The 16,002-nt window shown below is 35.4% G+C and overlaps 1 protein-coding gene across 3 annotated transcripts in view; it reads right to left on the minus strand.

The window, feature by feature from the left end:
- Positions 1–16,002, minus strand: part of RB195_026002 (uncharacterized protein) — a gene marked incomplete at both ends in the record, with an annotated part of 65,771 nt that overhangs the window by 24,334 nt on the left and 25,435 nt on the right. The window contains 4 exons of one of the 3 annotated variants that reach the window (XM_064214355.1): positions 1,238–1,426; positions 10,394–10,459; positions 11,372–11,472; positions 15,564–15,608. In XM_064214355.1, coding sequence (XP_064070238.1) covers positions 1,238–1,426; positions 10,394–10,459; positions 11,372–11,472; positions 15,564–15,608 — 401 coding nt within the window. Of the gene's footprint in view, positions 1–1,237; positions 1,427–10,393; positions 10,460–11,371; positions 11,473–15,563; positions 15,609–16,002 lie in introns of those variants that run through there. The other 2 variants (XM_064214357.1, XM_064214356.1) reach the window with 2 other exon arrangements.

The following is a 16,002-nucleotide window of genomic DNA, read 5'->3' on the forward strand; positions in this document are numbered from 1 at the left end:
ATAGTTCTCACATGTTGTATTGACATCAAAATTGTCGAAAAGTTTGCAAAATCCCCAAAATACGCTATGATTACTAACTATGCTAGATAATTCGCAAGTTCAACATTTAATATCTGTAGAAAACGAATATTTGAATAAAATAGAAAAGAAATAAGCGTAATATAATTAAAGCAAAGAAAGAACGAGAGAAGGATGCTGAAAACTTTGTACATAACGTCTTCTCGGAAATCTACTCACTCTAGCGATTTAATTAAAAGAAGTCCGCGAAATTCATCGAACAAAGAGATTTTCCGTAAATTTAAATCTGTAGTAGAATGCGAGTTAATTTCTGCTTGAAGCAGTGAGCAAAGAAAAATCTTAGGAAATTGCTTCCCGTTACCAGTAATGAAAGCTAATAAATGCTATGTTCTCTCTGCTAAAAATTCGTAATTATCTCAATGAAAACAACTGGATGAATCGATATAGTATAGTGGAGAACAGGAGCAATGCATATGAGGATATGTATCCCATGGATTAATCCTAAAAAGTCCCTATGCTGCAAATCTCTACTGGAAAATGCTTCAAAGTCCCACAGAACTATAGATGGCTTCCTCATCCTTAGTAGTGCATATTCTGCTACTTTTTAGTGCATTTGTGCGATTTTAACTAGTAAAAATATATTGTTCACTGCCAAAACGGGACTCTTCGTGTCGTGTTTTGATGAGAAAAGAGAATAAAAAATAGAAAAACAAAAACAATTTCACTTGATAATTTCTCTTTTGTTTTGTTCCTCATTCTAAAAAGATACCAAAAACTATGTTAGATTTGTGGTCTTTGCACATTTCACATAGAAGTTTGGTCAGTTGCAATGCGTGAGCAATTAGTGAATCCCGCAGCATCCAAGACTGCTATCAGGATAATATCGACATAATGAGAATATATTATCAAGCTTAGTAACAACCAAACATAATCCATGAATGAATCAAACAAGCAGCTACGATTCCCGTTCATGTGTCAACGAAGCGTGAAAATAAAAACTACATTTGCAGTGGCATGTTTTTCGCGATTGGCTTGGAGCTGATGCGGCATCCAGGAAAACTCGTGTTCTTATCCTTCATCGTTTATGTTTACGGATTCTATGAAGAATTGTTATGTTAAATAGGAATTATCTATTATTGTTTTCATTGTTCGGATGCTATGGTAGTGATCGTCGATCTACGACTCATCAAAAGATATGCTTCATTGGTTGAAGACTCACTGAAGCGAAATTTCCCTGGGGTCGACGTGAGATATGGATAGCTCACGGATCATCTGTTGAGCTCTGTTCAGTTGGCGTCCTGCCCATGCATGAGCACGTTCCATTGGTTTCAGCATTTTGTGCGATATGGTCGGCTTTTCACCGACACTGGTCGCCATGATGTGAAGCCCTGGAGCGGCTGGTGAATATCTTAGTGAAATCATGGATGAGGATAACTTCCAAATAGAGGAAAGTTCGAACGTATGTACGAGTCGATAGAAGTGAGTGGAAAAAAAAACTGATTGTTCATTCAGGAAGAGTCTGTACGTTAGGGAAGAGGTGAGAAACGTTTAGGGCGGAAACGAATGAAAAACCACAAGAAATGTTATTGAGGAGAAGTCGACTTAAACGAGTTGGAAAGCTGCAGTATGTTGCTTTCTCGTAGGGCGTGGCGCATAGTCCAACGACGGCTGCCAAAGACACGGCCCAACAAACTCGATCACAATCTATCAGCACATATTAAACGCTGGCAAAATACATATCAGCTCAACGAAGCGAAAAAAAACTGTGAAGAAAGAAGAAAAAACTCGTGAAGTTTAGAATTTACGATGATAATTGCTCATTCTCTTTAAAATTTTTTCTATTTCACCACAGAACTCAATAAATGTGTGAAATCATGCCCACCAGGAGCATTGAGCTATTAGTAAATGTTCATGTTTGTATTTAACTAGAGCGATGAAAAACATGTATCGTACTTGGATATTCTTCCAGAAAAAGCATCTTAGTTACTCGTAAAGAAGACTGTAGCTAATCATAGATTTGAAAACGGCTTAATGTCCCTCAGGCTTCTTTAAAATTGGACTATTCAGCGGTTTTGGGAGACGTGTGATGACACTGAAGGAGGACCACCCACTGCAACTTTTTCGAGTACGCTTGGACAATGGAAGAGCAAGCCAAAGCTTATGAAGAGGAGGAATCACGTAGACACAAACTTTATCTGCTTGTATTTTCAAAAATCGCTTCAAATTACGAAATTGGGTTTGATATTGAAGGAGAAAAAGAGAATGCATCACATCAGAAGCGAATAAAAATCAAAAATGTTAATGTGAAAACACGATGAAGCGTGGAACATCAGATTATCATATAATCTTGGCAACAGCAGATCAGAGAAGAATACGTTGGTGTTTCTAGGATCAACACCAGCGTAGACATGGATTTGGGATTAGTAAGGGTTCAAAATTCGTGTCTCGTCTTGTTAACAGTCAGTCAGTCAAAAACAAGAGATCGCTCTGTTTTAATTCTTTCAATTATGTACGTCACCAGAAGTTCAAGTTGAAGTTAAGGTCGTTTTGTTGCGAAGATTGAGTGGTATATGAGTTACATTTACAAAAAATAGGGAGCTTTTTGGGTAAAGCAGCACCGGTAAGCAATTAAATCTTCTAAGGTGGTCACAGAAGTAGTAATTTTCGCTAAAACAGAACGGTACAGTAGAAACTCGAAATACGATTTTAATTTTGCTGAATTCTTGAAGAAATCTCAAATTTGAATACAAATGACCGAAGCGAAATTAGCAGAATTCACGTTTTGTCCTTAGAAACATGGACAATTGTTTTTATGAAGAGAGTTAGGAGAAGCGATGAAATTGGAAAGAACTGAGAAAGTTTCGCGTTGTTAAATGGCAAGAGTGCTCATTAGTGCAGAAGTCGAGGAACAATTTTGGGGTGGCGAATTGAGAAGAGGTGACTGGGCGTAGTTGGAGACGCCAGACAAGACCATTGATCCTCGTTTTGCCATTCCATCCAGGGATCTCGTATTGCAATGCAATTCAGGTTTCTTTGCGTGAATTCACACTTCTATTACGCTTCTCACGCTCGAATCAAATGAAATAATCAAATGTGATGCTGAACGCTTTCGTTGGTTTGATAAATGAACTTTGCGGAAGAACTGAAATCGAATTGAGATTGGCGCTTGGTGAACGAGACAGAGAAGAGGGAGGGAGGGCGGTACACGAGGTTTGGGAATTCGAATACACCATAGTGAACTCCATTTATGGAATCGAAAAGGAACAAAATTCCCTAATATATCCATTATGCATAATGGAGCGTGGAGATGGAAAACAATAGCTAAGAGCGATGAACCAGGATGGTGTACATAAGAAAATTGATTGTTAAAGGATGATATTTCCTGGCTGAGAGCAACGTTATGGTGCTAGATGCGGGTTGTATGCTTGATTATTTGCTGATAATTAACCCTAGTATCGCACCCAGCTAAGTACAAATGGATTTTATTGGGGAAAAAAAATAATACGAGACGAAATAACTCGTGAAAGGAGGCCAAAACAAGGCGTGCTCACAAAAACAAACGTTACCACATGCAGAAAACACACGCGCTAGATTCAGTTGAATAATAAACTCAGTTGGCCATAAATCTTATTATTTAATTCCTGAACTATGAGTAGTATTGATAAAATTAGCTTCCATACACTATAACTTATTCATAGAATATGGAAAAATTCTACAGTTGTACCTTCTAATTGAGCTATGATACGTTAAATACTGCCATCTAGAAAAAAACAGATAATCACTGGAATTTTTTCCGAATATTTGCGCAAATTTTCAAATCGGGCTGTGAGGGCAAAGATTGAGTACGAGCTAGTTTAACGACCCGTGAAAGATATCGCACGCAACCAGCTTACTTATTAATTATTTGTGATGGTGGAGCAGCGCCGCCTGCTTATTTGAGGATATTCTTACAGGATTATTACAAAAATGGAAAAAAAATCAAATGAAAATGAATTTTTCTTATTTTAGAAGCCAGTATTGTAACGTATCACCAAGTTTAGATCATACGTGATAATGATTCAAAAAATTTTAATAAAAAAATATTATAACCTTAGTATAATTTCAAATTATAATCCAAAGCCAACATCTGATAAACATAATTTTTATAGCTACATATTCATTACATGTACGCTTAATGGTGCCTATAATTTCTTTGTTATGCTCTGATGTCAATTGATAATTTTACTTTTAAAGTACATATGTGATTTATCCCACAATTTTCTATATTATATGTTATTATTGTGAGAAGTTGAAGATTCAACACCTAGAGTTTTTTTCCACCTAACCACAGTTCATTTTTGTACTAGAAAACTTCCCATGGATAGTTTTCCAAGAAAAATGTTTCGGGAAAAACTCGTAGTAACACCGATAAGGACACGAATAAATACAGGAAAACACAGCAAAAATGTTGAGATGAACTTCACGAGTTCGACGAGTTGTTCTGTTCGTCTACTTCCTTTTTGGTCAGCGAAACATTTCATAAATAATAGAATAGGGGAATTCCAGGGAATGTTTTTTTTTTGTAAATGTGTCCAGTTAGCTGAAAAACAGTACTTTAATGGTGTATTAGGATTATTGCGCAATTTTAAAATATCCAAGGAACTATGTAGGTCTCTAACATCTTCACAACGTTTTTTTTTATTTTCTGCTTCCGAAAAACAGTTTCATGCCTTGGAATTGGCCACATATCGCTTCACGTTCAATATCTCCAGGACAACACGATGTTTTTTTTTACCTTTGCTTCAATCCACGTATCCTAGAAATAGATGTAACAAAGGCATAGAAGATGAATGATGATGACTAAGGTAGAATAGATGGTTAGAATCACTAAAATAAAACACGGACGAGGTGTAAACATGAAAACAGCGTCAAAACAGTGATTTTTGAGCCTAACCACTAAGTATCACGATTAGATCGGCAAACACTAACGTGTGTCGCGCTTCTTCTGGAAATATCCTCGAAAACAACGATAATTTCCGCCTATTCAGCTGCATCACTGTAGTCACAATTACTTGAAAGGACTTTTTTCTATTCATGAAAGTTCTTTTGCTACACTAATTAGATGACGAAGAAAACATTCAAAACGAACTTCTTTTACTTATGTCCTCAGCTCTTAGGATATTAATTATCAAACGAAGAGGTCCCTCATTTCGTCTGTTTTTTTTTGTTTACTTCTCAATAATAAGGGAATAGTTTGAACATCAGAAACCATAGTTACTTCCCATCAGAGCTGCTTCACCAAAATTTGAATTACATTAAATTTTTGTCACGTTTCAACGACTAAAGAGCAATATTATTTAGAAAAACAGCATTACTGCTCACTTTTAAAAAGTCAGAAGAGTTATACACTGAGACTTTTCAACTAATTACAATCACTGCACATAGAACTTTGAAATTAACATTTCTTGAAAAATCTATCAACACTAAAGGGAAGCATTAGAGAAAGTTGTTGACTTGGTTCGTGGAACCAGAGATCCTAATTCATAGGAATTACCAAACCAAAAATAGCAAAACACGTAACAAAAGAATTGTGTGAATAGCCGTTTTTCTCATTGTTGAGTAAAATGGAGATGGTGTAGAATGCTGTCCACGTAGGAGGTTTTGTGGAGGTTAAATATGGGTGCAGGATTAATTTTAGTAAGGCTGCATTACTTCCCAAGCTAGAAGGGGGATTGTTCACATCAGTTAAGCGCACACATGCCAAGTTTTCTCATATTAATCCAGAGCAAGATATATATTAAACACTTTCTCGGTGCTCAAAGTAAAAGTAAGAATGAGTTATGAAACCAACGGAACAACTCGCATCCACCTTTTTGGATGGTGCTCACATTCACAGCATGATCACTAATGAATGGGGAAGACGGAGTATTAATATGAAGAAATTCCCAAGTATTCAGCTTTGAAAAATCGCTAAGAAACGGCGGTTGACTCATACTCCGTGTGAAAATCCAGAGTTCGGCAAAATTATTTTCCATTAAAGCTTCCTTGAATTGGAGGATGAAAAGCTCCTTCAGCTCTTCACTGCAAAAATAAAATCACAAAATAATTAAGAGATGCCGATTTTAACTGAAAGGGTGAAAAGAGGTAGCAAGAAAAAAATTAATTAACTCGAAGAGAAAGTTTGATGAAAAAAGAATTTCGTCATTCCGGTCAAAGCTGTAGAAGAATGCGACAGACGTACGAACGCAAAATTTGTGGATACCAAGAATTCCTGGAGGAACACGCAATAGTATAATTTCGAACATTTATATGTCTTATTCGTCTTTACTATTAATGTTTAAAAGTTCCAGTAAACTGAGTGATCCTAATTCAGGTCTCGAACGCTGCGAAAAACGGAAGAAAATGTGAAAAATTCTAACTAATAAATCGAACTCTACACAAAGAAGACGAAATCCAATCCAAGACTCCCAGAATATACAAGACTGTTTTGCAAGTAAGGTTTTAGTTGAACTTATTCCATAGTATCCATGCTGTCCATGGAGTAACAAAGCCTACGAGCAAGATTTCTATCGTGTTTTGCATAGCTCATCATGGTGACGAAATTATAACAGAGATGATCCTTAAATAAGGCTGGAAGTGCTGATTATTAATGGCAGGGCCAGGATCAGCCCTGGTTACTACGTCAGTATTTGGTGAGCTTTTCAAAGCTGCTCAAATATTTAAAAACGATCGAAATCGCGAAAATTGAGACAAAAATTTACTTGCATCAGAGAAGTGAAAGCATGGGATGCAGAAGAAAAATGTGTGCTGACATAATCGAAATCGGTAAACGATTTGAAAATTCCACTGAAATGATGCTGTTGGGAAAAATTCGAGGAATGAATACGTTTTTTTCTGGAACTTTCAATTTCAATGGCTTCAGCTAAACATAAAATTAGGTTCAATTCTCGTTATTGAGGGTTAGTCGGATGGGATGTAGCTGTTAGGGAAAGTTTTTGGAAACTTTTGCATTTTTCATCAAAATAGAATAAAATTTCTGCTTTAATTAACATTGGAACGGCTTCGATCGACGCGGACTGGCTTGGAGCTCGCATTTTTTTGAAGGTCCTGACAGGTTATTAAGAGATGGAAACGGTTACTGTCAATATCTGAATTAGGAAGCAAAGTTTTATAATTGCCGCATAATTTGTAGTTCTCATTTATGCCACATATTTTCAAAATCAAGAGCATTTATTGATATACGTGAAGGGGAAACTCGTGTGTTAGTTATCGTTGTCTACCCCATATTTTACTTTTAATATTAATTATTTATTTAATTTCAATCACATGAAATGGATAAGCTATAGAGAGGGGTTAATTTAAAAAGGAAAAAATAATTTAAAAAGCCAAGCAAGTATTATGTTTTAATATTTAATTTTTTTTGATTCCTTATGAATGAAGGTACTGTTAGTTGCGAAACACGTGGAAATAGTTTTAATCCAGAGATGACCCTTTTTAGATTTTATAACATCACAAATTAAAAAAAGCTAATCGTTATGACGAAAATTTCGACTAATATATTAAATCTATAGTAAAAAACCATTTACAGTGGTCAACCCATTGTACCTGGGCACAAGAAAAATTGAAAAGGCGAACCCAATACATGAATATGAAATAAATGAGGTAACTTATTTAAGCGTATGAAATAAACAATGGAGATGTAAATAGTTTTTGTTTATTTAAGATGTGTTTTTAGATCTCCTAATGTCGATCATGAATTTGCTGCGTTATCCAGAAACAAAAAAGTTTCTCTTCCAGATCTTTTTTATACAAGCAAAATTGGTTGGAGTTTCCGCAGAACTCATAGTGAAAACAAAATTTCAATGTTAAATGTTTCTAGATGGTAGTTCAAGCAATAATATTATAGTATATATAGTTGAAAGTTTAATTTAAATTGATTTCAATCTGGTTCAGTTAAAACCAAATAAAAACAATTTTAGATATTTTTTTAGAAGGAGACAAATGAGGAAAATGATGGATTTTGTAAAAGTTGAATGCACAACCGTCAATGTTATAACAGAAGAAGCTAATTTTTGATGTTTATATACGTATTCGACATTTATACGACATGATCTAAATTCTGTTAGCCTGAAATTATGTCCTCGAAAAAAGCTCTGAATAATTCTCTTCCCCTGTTGTTCGATTTGTGCCTTTTACATGATCGCTGAGAACGAACAGAATACAATTGTTTGTGTACATATGCCGAACATCGATATCCATGAGAAAAGGAAATATAAATTGCTGTTTTTCATACAATCCATCCTTATTTCTAAGGTTTCTATTGGATTATAATTGATTTTATCGGATAACGTTGGAGCAATTTTTTAGTACTTTTTTAGGTAGAAGATACCTTTTTTTCTCTAGAAATACCATCTAAATTATTTCATTGAGTAACTCATCCACACATGATACAAGTAGATACGATTTTGAAGCAAAATATCTCACTGTCCCTTTCCTGTTGTTCACATTTTTACACTTTTTTTTTGAGAAAAACGTCTGGCAGATCTCTTTAAAATGCAAAGCATCTCCTTTTTTTGTTAACGCCTGAATTTGATTCAGATGACACAGACGTTAATGCAAGTCTTCGTATGTGCTTATTTTTGACTGATAGTGGAAACTGAAATGTTCTAATAAAAAAGAGTAATAAACCAAAAAAAAAACTACACTAATCCTACATCCCCAATTTTCCTATAAATATCAGTTTTTTTTTTTGAAAATTCATATTTTGGAACGCAGTAGTAAATGAGTGCGAAGGACGAAAGCTGATCCGAAGTCATTGCATGATCCAGTTAAAAATTTGGGATTTTCGAGCTCTGCCCCACTTGGCTGTTGATGGATCTAAGTTTTACGTCTGTGCGATGGGACCCTCGATCAACTCTGCTCAGGATCTCAAAGACTGACATTGATCGCACAGCAATGACATGATTGCTGCTGCTCAACGTAAAGAGGATGTCATATTAGAGGATTTAAAACCGTAAGCAGCAGAAAATCAGGGATCGGAAGCTTGCACATATGATCCGGATTATCAAACTTTGACCGGCATTTCAGGGGTGTGTTCGGACAAAAAAAACACCAAGAAGTAATTTGAAACCATTCGTGGACAACTTTGTTACATGCAGTAGTGGTTACTGAAGTATAGCTAGCGTCCACATCCCGGATATCGTGTTTCTGTTTCTGGTCAATGATGATAATGTAGGAATTTTGTCTATGTCAATCCACAACAATATCCTTTCTTAAAATTGAGCCAACCATCGTACAAATCCTACACATTAGAAATTAGAAGAAAAAAAAAGCGTTTGCAAGTTTTACGAACCCAGCATAGATAGTGCTCAATCGAATTGATGATGGAGAATCTACGGATTTCAGAGGGAAAACACTCGTTTTCCAGATTTTCCAACAGATATATCTAAGAATTACCTTTGGAAGAGAATGAGTTAGTTAGTCTTAACAACGGTAAGATAAAGACATCACATGAATGACTGACAACAAAGGTGCAAACGAGAGAAAGAAAGGAAGAAAGAAAGAAAGAAAACAGAGAACGAAAGAAAGAAAGAAATAATGAGGAAGAGGGAGAGAAAGAGGAGGAAGAGAGAGGGAGAAAGAAAGAGAGAAAGAGAGGGAATGAAGGTATAGGTGAGGTACGAAACGTGCACAGAGATATGAATCCAAGGAGAAGATGGAATGAGAAAACTTTTATGATGATTAAGCTAGGAAACCAGCTGCGCTCATAGGAATGGTGAATTACCAGGACCTTCAGGATACATTAAGTCACGCAAGAAACTAATTAGGTAGGAGAATTTTATTGAAAAATGACTACCTATACTGGTAATATTGTTCCCAACAGAAATTGATATCCCGAAGAAGTTTTCACGAATGCGTTTTCATTTTCTACGTAAAAAAATCCCCTTAAACTTTACATTATTGTACATTTCTCATCTTGTTTCTTGTTGTTTACAATCAGTGAGGAACTGATTAGTGATCATTGTTGATGTACGAAATAAATAAACAAAGAATCCATTCAATTAATTGGTCAGCACCATCATTCCATCAATTTCACCCGTTAATCAAATTACGATTGAATGGGGTATGCGTTTTATAGATAAAATTGTACTAAATTACTCCAGGATTAGATCCCAAAATGAGCATCTAAAAATCTAGAGAAACAAGTTCCTAATAAAACTAAATACAATTACGAAACTTCTAATACTCATGTATCTTAACATCATTTAACATTGTGTTTTTACTATTTTATTATTTTATTGCTTGATTACCTGTTCATTTTATTAGTAGCAACGTAGGATTACGGCCACAAACTATGACTTCCATACAATTTAAGGAAAAAAAATGGGAAACTAACCTTCGATTGATGAAATCCTCCAAATCGGCCAATCGTTGAGCATTCGATATTCGTCTCCTTGTTGAGCTGAAACATTACCGTACACTAATACTTGATTATTTTCCATTGCTAAGTGCTAGCAAACAAATAATAAAGGATCTCATATTTTTATAAAAGATATAAAGGTACAGTATTACTAATGAACTCGTAAGGACCACTTTTTTTCGCTTCATTAACAAAGAAAAAAAGATTTTTGTGAGGACGCTAATTTTGGGAAGGACAAAGGATGTTTTAAATTGTCGACCAGAAATAATAAATATTAGCAGGAAATATTCCTGAAAAGGGAATTTAAAAATACAATTGACATGGAAAATTTGAGATTTCAATTTTTCATGGTTTCCGATCCTAGCTTTTCCATTCCCATAGGTTATATATATTTGCAGTTGAATTTCGTTGTATAGAAAAGCGGAAAAGTAGTAACCCGCGATATTTAAAAGAAATTGTTTTATCGCGATAAAGATGTCATGGATAATTTTCACTCTGTACCATTCAGGCTCTCCTAAATATTGACTTTGCAGAAATTTTTCCAGAGATAAAAAGTAAATGAAAGTTTTAAACGAGACCATAAAAGTCCGACTGGTTAGAGCTTTAAATTAGCCTTTTCTAGAAGAAAGCGAAATTTTGTTTCGTTCCGCAGATAAGTTGAAATGTGTGGATCTGTTAGATACCATAACCACCTGTTTACAAGAGCGACTTAACAGCGAAATCTCCGGAAGGCGCCGCTATTATTTTGTTTTCTCACATGAAAAGTAGGTGAACAAAGCAGAAAAGATTCTCTTAAGAATATGAAAGCACGAGAAATCAATAATGCAGAGCGAAAATTTTCGACAACACATCCCTAATACCTCTCGTTCTACTCACATTTCCCACGAAAACAGGAATAAATACGATTTGTGAGAAAGGGAGGTAGAATGGATGCTAGGAGTTGAAAAATCATACCGTCGTCTGAACAGATTCTGCCTGCTGGTCCTATAATTAGCTATTTTTGAGCAGTCACCAACAGATCCTGTCCTGGACTCCATGGCACGGAGTCGCTGTGCCTAAACGTCATCTTGAACTTCTTTAAACGATAGCACGAAAAAAAGTGAAAACAAAAAAAAAACAAGCATCCACATTCCATCCAACAATCCATGTGAAGTAGCAAGCATTACAGTAGGCTTTCAAAAAAGAAAAAAAAGAAATGGATAGTTTCACCAGCCAAACTAACACGATCACTGTGTGAACGATGCTTATGCGAAGACATTGTCGTGACAATGTTTATATCCGGACGATTACTGGATATGTGTAGCGTCTTTCACACGGTGAATGAACCCATTGAGAAAGTGAAAAAAAGGATTCCGTAGGGATTGTGGACGCGTGGAACTCTCCTAAATGGAGGAACGACGGCACTTCGTTGACGGGAAAACAGTCAGGAATAACGGCGTAAGGCAAGTGCGCCAATTGGTGAAGTTTTTGCACAGAATAACGAACCAAGGCTATGTATGCTATGGATCGCTGCTTTGATGGTGGTGGTGGTGGTGGTTGTCTCCGGACTGCAGCATGAAAACATTGCAACAGAGTCGGCTGTGATGTGTTTCATTGCATTTCGAACGAGCTTCAAAAGGTCCTCCGCCAAAAATTCACACTGATATGCAAATGTGTCTTTCATTTAAACAACGTCAAGGAGGGAATAGTCGCTCTTTTTATATGATTTTCACTACTTGTGAAAGCGCTTAACGTGGCTGGTTTATCCGGAAATCAATCACTGGATCACTCCACGGACTTGGATGAGAGTTTCTTTCAGCGAGTTATTAGCTGTGGAAGCGTACACGTCCATTTCAGCTTATGGCTTTGTGTAGCTTTGCACCGATATCAATTTGATTTAAAATATTCCAGATCCCACTGCTGCTTATCCTGTTCAGGAAATAATAAATTTAAAAAAAAAGCATCTCGTAGTAATTATTGTGGTTTCGAATCTCGTCCTGACTCCCAGTGAAATTTCAAGGTTGTTTTCTGGGATCCATGGGCTGCTAAATATAAAGACAAGCCAACATCCACAACTAATAAAAATTCGGCTATTAAAATCCCATTTAATGATTCTATAAAATTCCTGTAAATGAAATAAGTTCGTGGCTTAGGTGCTGTAAACCTGTGTTCGCAATATCCATACATATATCCTCGATCCAGTGAATAGGGAATGTTCACTTGGTACGAAGAACCCCTTCATTCTCAATTTAGCCAGTGACTGCTGCGGGACTTTTCGATTTTTGGAGATGCAGCGCTTAAAAACAAAAAAAGAAGACAAATGAAGTTTCCCCTTGTGTGAAATTTTTCAAACAAAAATGATGAATTATGAAGGATATTTGGCTTTTAACAAAAAAAATCTATGAAAAGAAAAATCAGCTAAGCAGTTTTAAAAAGTTTTTACCCGCAAAGAAATCAATGTAAAATTCGTAGAGACCGACGAATTTTTTCCGGAAAATATGATTATGATTATTACACTGTAGTATATTATTGTATGTTATTTACATTTATTTACAATTCATTTCATATGTAATTGCTTAGCATTGTACTATTTTATGTTGCTTTGTAGCAATTTAGAAATATAATAAAGTTTTTGTTTCGGAAAATTTTGTTTATGCAAAAAATCCAGGTTCTAGGTAGAGCATATGCATAGGATTATTTTACATCAAGTAAACGAGTATCCAGAATTTGGAAGTTTGCTAAGATAAAGAAACCTATGTGAATGCTGCAATATTTCATTAGGAATGCATATTTCATAATAATTTCTGCAGCAACGAAATGAGGAATATTGAGATTTTCAAAAACGGGGGAAGAAAAGAAGAAAAAAGACATTTAAAATGAAACCATTAGTTTCAATTCTGTGCTAATAATAATCTGCAAAATATTGATCATCAACAAATATTTGAAAAATGATGAATTTAGCTTATAATTAAAATTATGCAAAATTTAGATAGTTTAGATAGTATATTTAGGAATTGTAGTGAACATCTACATATTTTTCACCAAAAGGAAGCGTATTCAGGAACATTTCACGAAGGTTACGGGAATTTTTCGTTTTGATGAGTGGTGAACGTCCAGAGGGATAGGGATATGTGTTGTCGCTCCGTTTGTGGTCTATTCCATGCAACAATGATTTATTGAAGTATTCAACGGCTGTTTGATGACGTCTCAAGATTTGTCATGCACAACATTTTCCATATGCTTCCCCCTACCTGAAAAAAAAATACATTTCCTCGTTCCCTCACCCGCTCTCCCTCTCTCTGCACCACCTAACACGATAATATACTTTATGAGGAATGATTTTATTACTCGATATCTCGTACCAATACGACGTGACAACGCTTCAACAACAGAAACATTCGTATCGTGGTAGTAATTTTTTTTAAATGTGAAATAAGAAGAGCCCTATCCATAAAATTGTTACGAATGAACGGAATTGAGGTTAAGGAAACTGTAAAATGCAGATGCCAGAAGATGAAATGACCAGATATTGATATCTTCAGGATTACATTAGCGTAATCGAACGAGGAAAAGCCGATTTGTCCTCTCATCAAAAAGCAGCTTGGTTACACGACACTCGCACCTACAGCCTGCACTCCGCTACTAATGAATTTCTCGAGATTTTTGCAAATTTTCACCAAATTTAATCACATTAAAACTCGCCACCCTCACCCTCACATAACTTATTTGTTCCAAGTGTTCATTGAGCGTATCCGAGAGCATGTTTTCCCACGACATGTCATCGATTCAGCGTTGAGATGCAAACAAGTAAGGATATGCTGGATTTCTAACAGAAAACACTAGAAACTTCCAGAAACGGTCAACGCTAGTCCAATACTACGGAAAGGATTTTATTTAAGTATAAAGCTATCGCCATCCAGCTATGGAATAGTCAGCTATTAATCTCTCAACGCCTCCTGATCCGGACATAATGTCACTTTCATCCAAAGCGATGGAGCATTGTGGTAAAAGCTTGATGCTTCCTATGGATTAGCTTTACGTTTGCTGGATAGATTCCTGCAAATTCTACTCAGCCTAAAACAATAACATTTTGTCATATTTGATATTCAATTACAAAGAATAATTCTGCATGATTCAAGGAAAACAAAAAGAATCCGAAAGAAGTGCATGCGTCAATGCAATACAAAAGAATGATATTTTCATTCCTTGGTATTTCGAAGCTACACGATTTTCGCAGAATTGAGTGCATTTACCTAAAACCAAAAAATCCAAGTTGTTTTTTTCCTGTGAGCATGGAATTATCCAGCAGAGTACAGCGCTCTCTTTTGAACGGTAAAAGATTGCTGGTTACGAGTTTTTTTTTTCGAATGTCAAGTGAGAAATCATAAGGACTAGAAATCGTATATATTTTATCGCAAGCGGAATAAACTGAAATCAATTAAAATTTTATGAAGAACCTTGGGGAAACTTCCTTCTAATATATTACATATAGATCAGGATTAAGTTGTGGAAAAATTAAGTTTACCAAAGAATTCGACTAAAGTTGTTGTAGCAACACGATGAACAAGTAGATAACTTACACCAAATCCTATGATAAACGCTCTTCTGGAACTCTCTGCGCTTCCAAATCATATCGGAGCTACTTTTAATTCGTAAGGAAATAAAAAAATTAGGCGATAAATCCACGAAGTAGAAACATTTTCTAAAATTCAGATGAAAAAAGTGTTAAATAAAAAATAATTTCATAAAATCGGAGTCTGTTCTCAGATTGCTATAAGTATTTTTATTCTATTCTCGTACTGTATAGTTCAATGGTAAATCGTACAAGAAGAATAAAGACTTAAAAATCCAAAAAAGTAGTAAAAAAAATTTTTCTGAAAAAAATTGATTTGATCGTCGATTGATTTGTTGAGTGTTAATAGCACTTGAACAAAAAATAACGCTGTTCAGAAATATGATAGAGAAAATCAAATAGAACGTCTGCGTGAATATTCCACTTTGAAAACAGGTTAACGGTCAGTTTCTCTTTACTTTTTTCTACACTTTTAGGTGTAAGCATTATATTAACGTTATTCATTTGAAAAAATTCTGTGAAATCTTCAAAAAAAATGCGTAGCATATGTACGTAAACGGAAGAAGAAAAATTGCAATTAAAATTACAACAAACCTGCTCATCGTCAGGCCACTCAACGTGCAGCATATTGCCCAACATGTGAGAAAAAAAAAGGTGTGAAGAAGAGAACGAAAAAAGACGAAAAGCTGTTGAATAAGGGTGGCACTCCTTGAAAAAAAAGCCGATATCATGGATTCAGATTAGTACCCGGTACTCAAATGCTACGCAGTAACGAAATGTTCTCAATTAACAGCACTTTATCCGTAATAACGACGATTGAATTATAAACGATTGTCAGTGAAGAGGTCGGCCATATCTCTGGATGCTTGCACACAAATCGTTGATTGTGTACAAAGAGGAAAACAGAGAGAAAACTTTTAGAATTCCCTTTAAATTAGCAAAAATTAAGAAAAGATGAAGGATGAAGGAGAAATCCGGCTTTGATGTACATAGCAGAGGAAACCCTTCGAGTGTGAATCTTATGATTGATTAG

The sequence above is a fragment of the Necator americanus genome, chromosome X (assembly GCF_031761385.1).
Source record: "Necator americanus strain Aroian chromosome X, whole genome shotgun sequence".
NCBI classification, from domain to species: domain Eukaryota; kingdom Metazoa; phylum Nematoda; class Chromadorea; order Rhabditida; family Ancylostomatidae; genus Necator; species Necator americanus.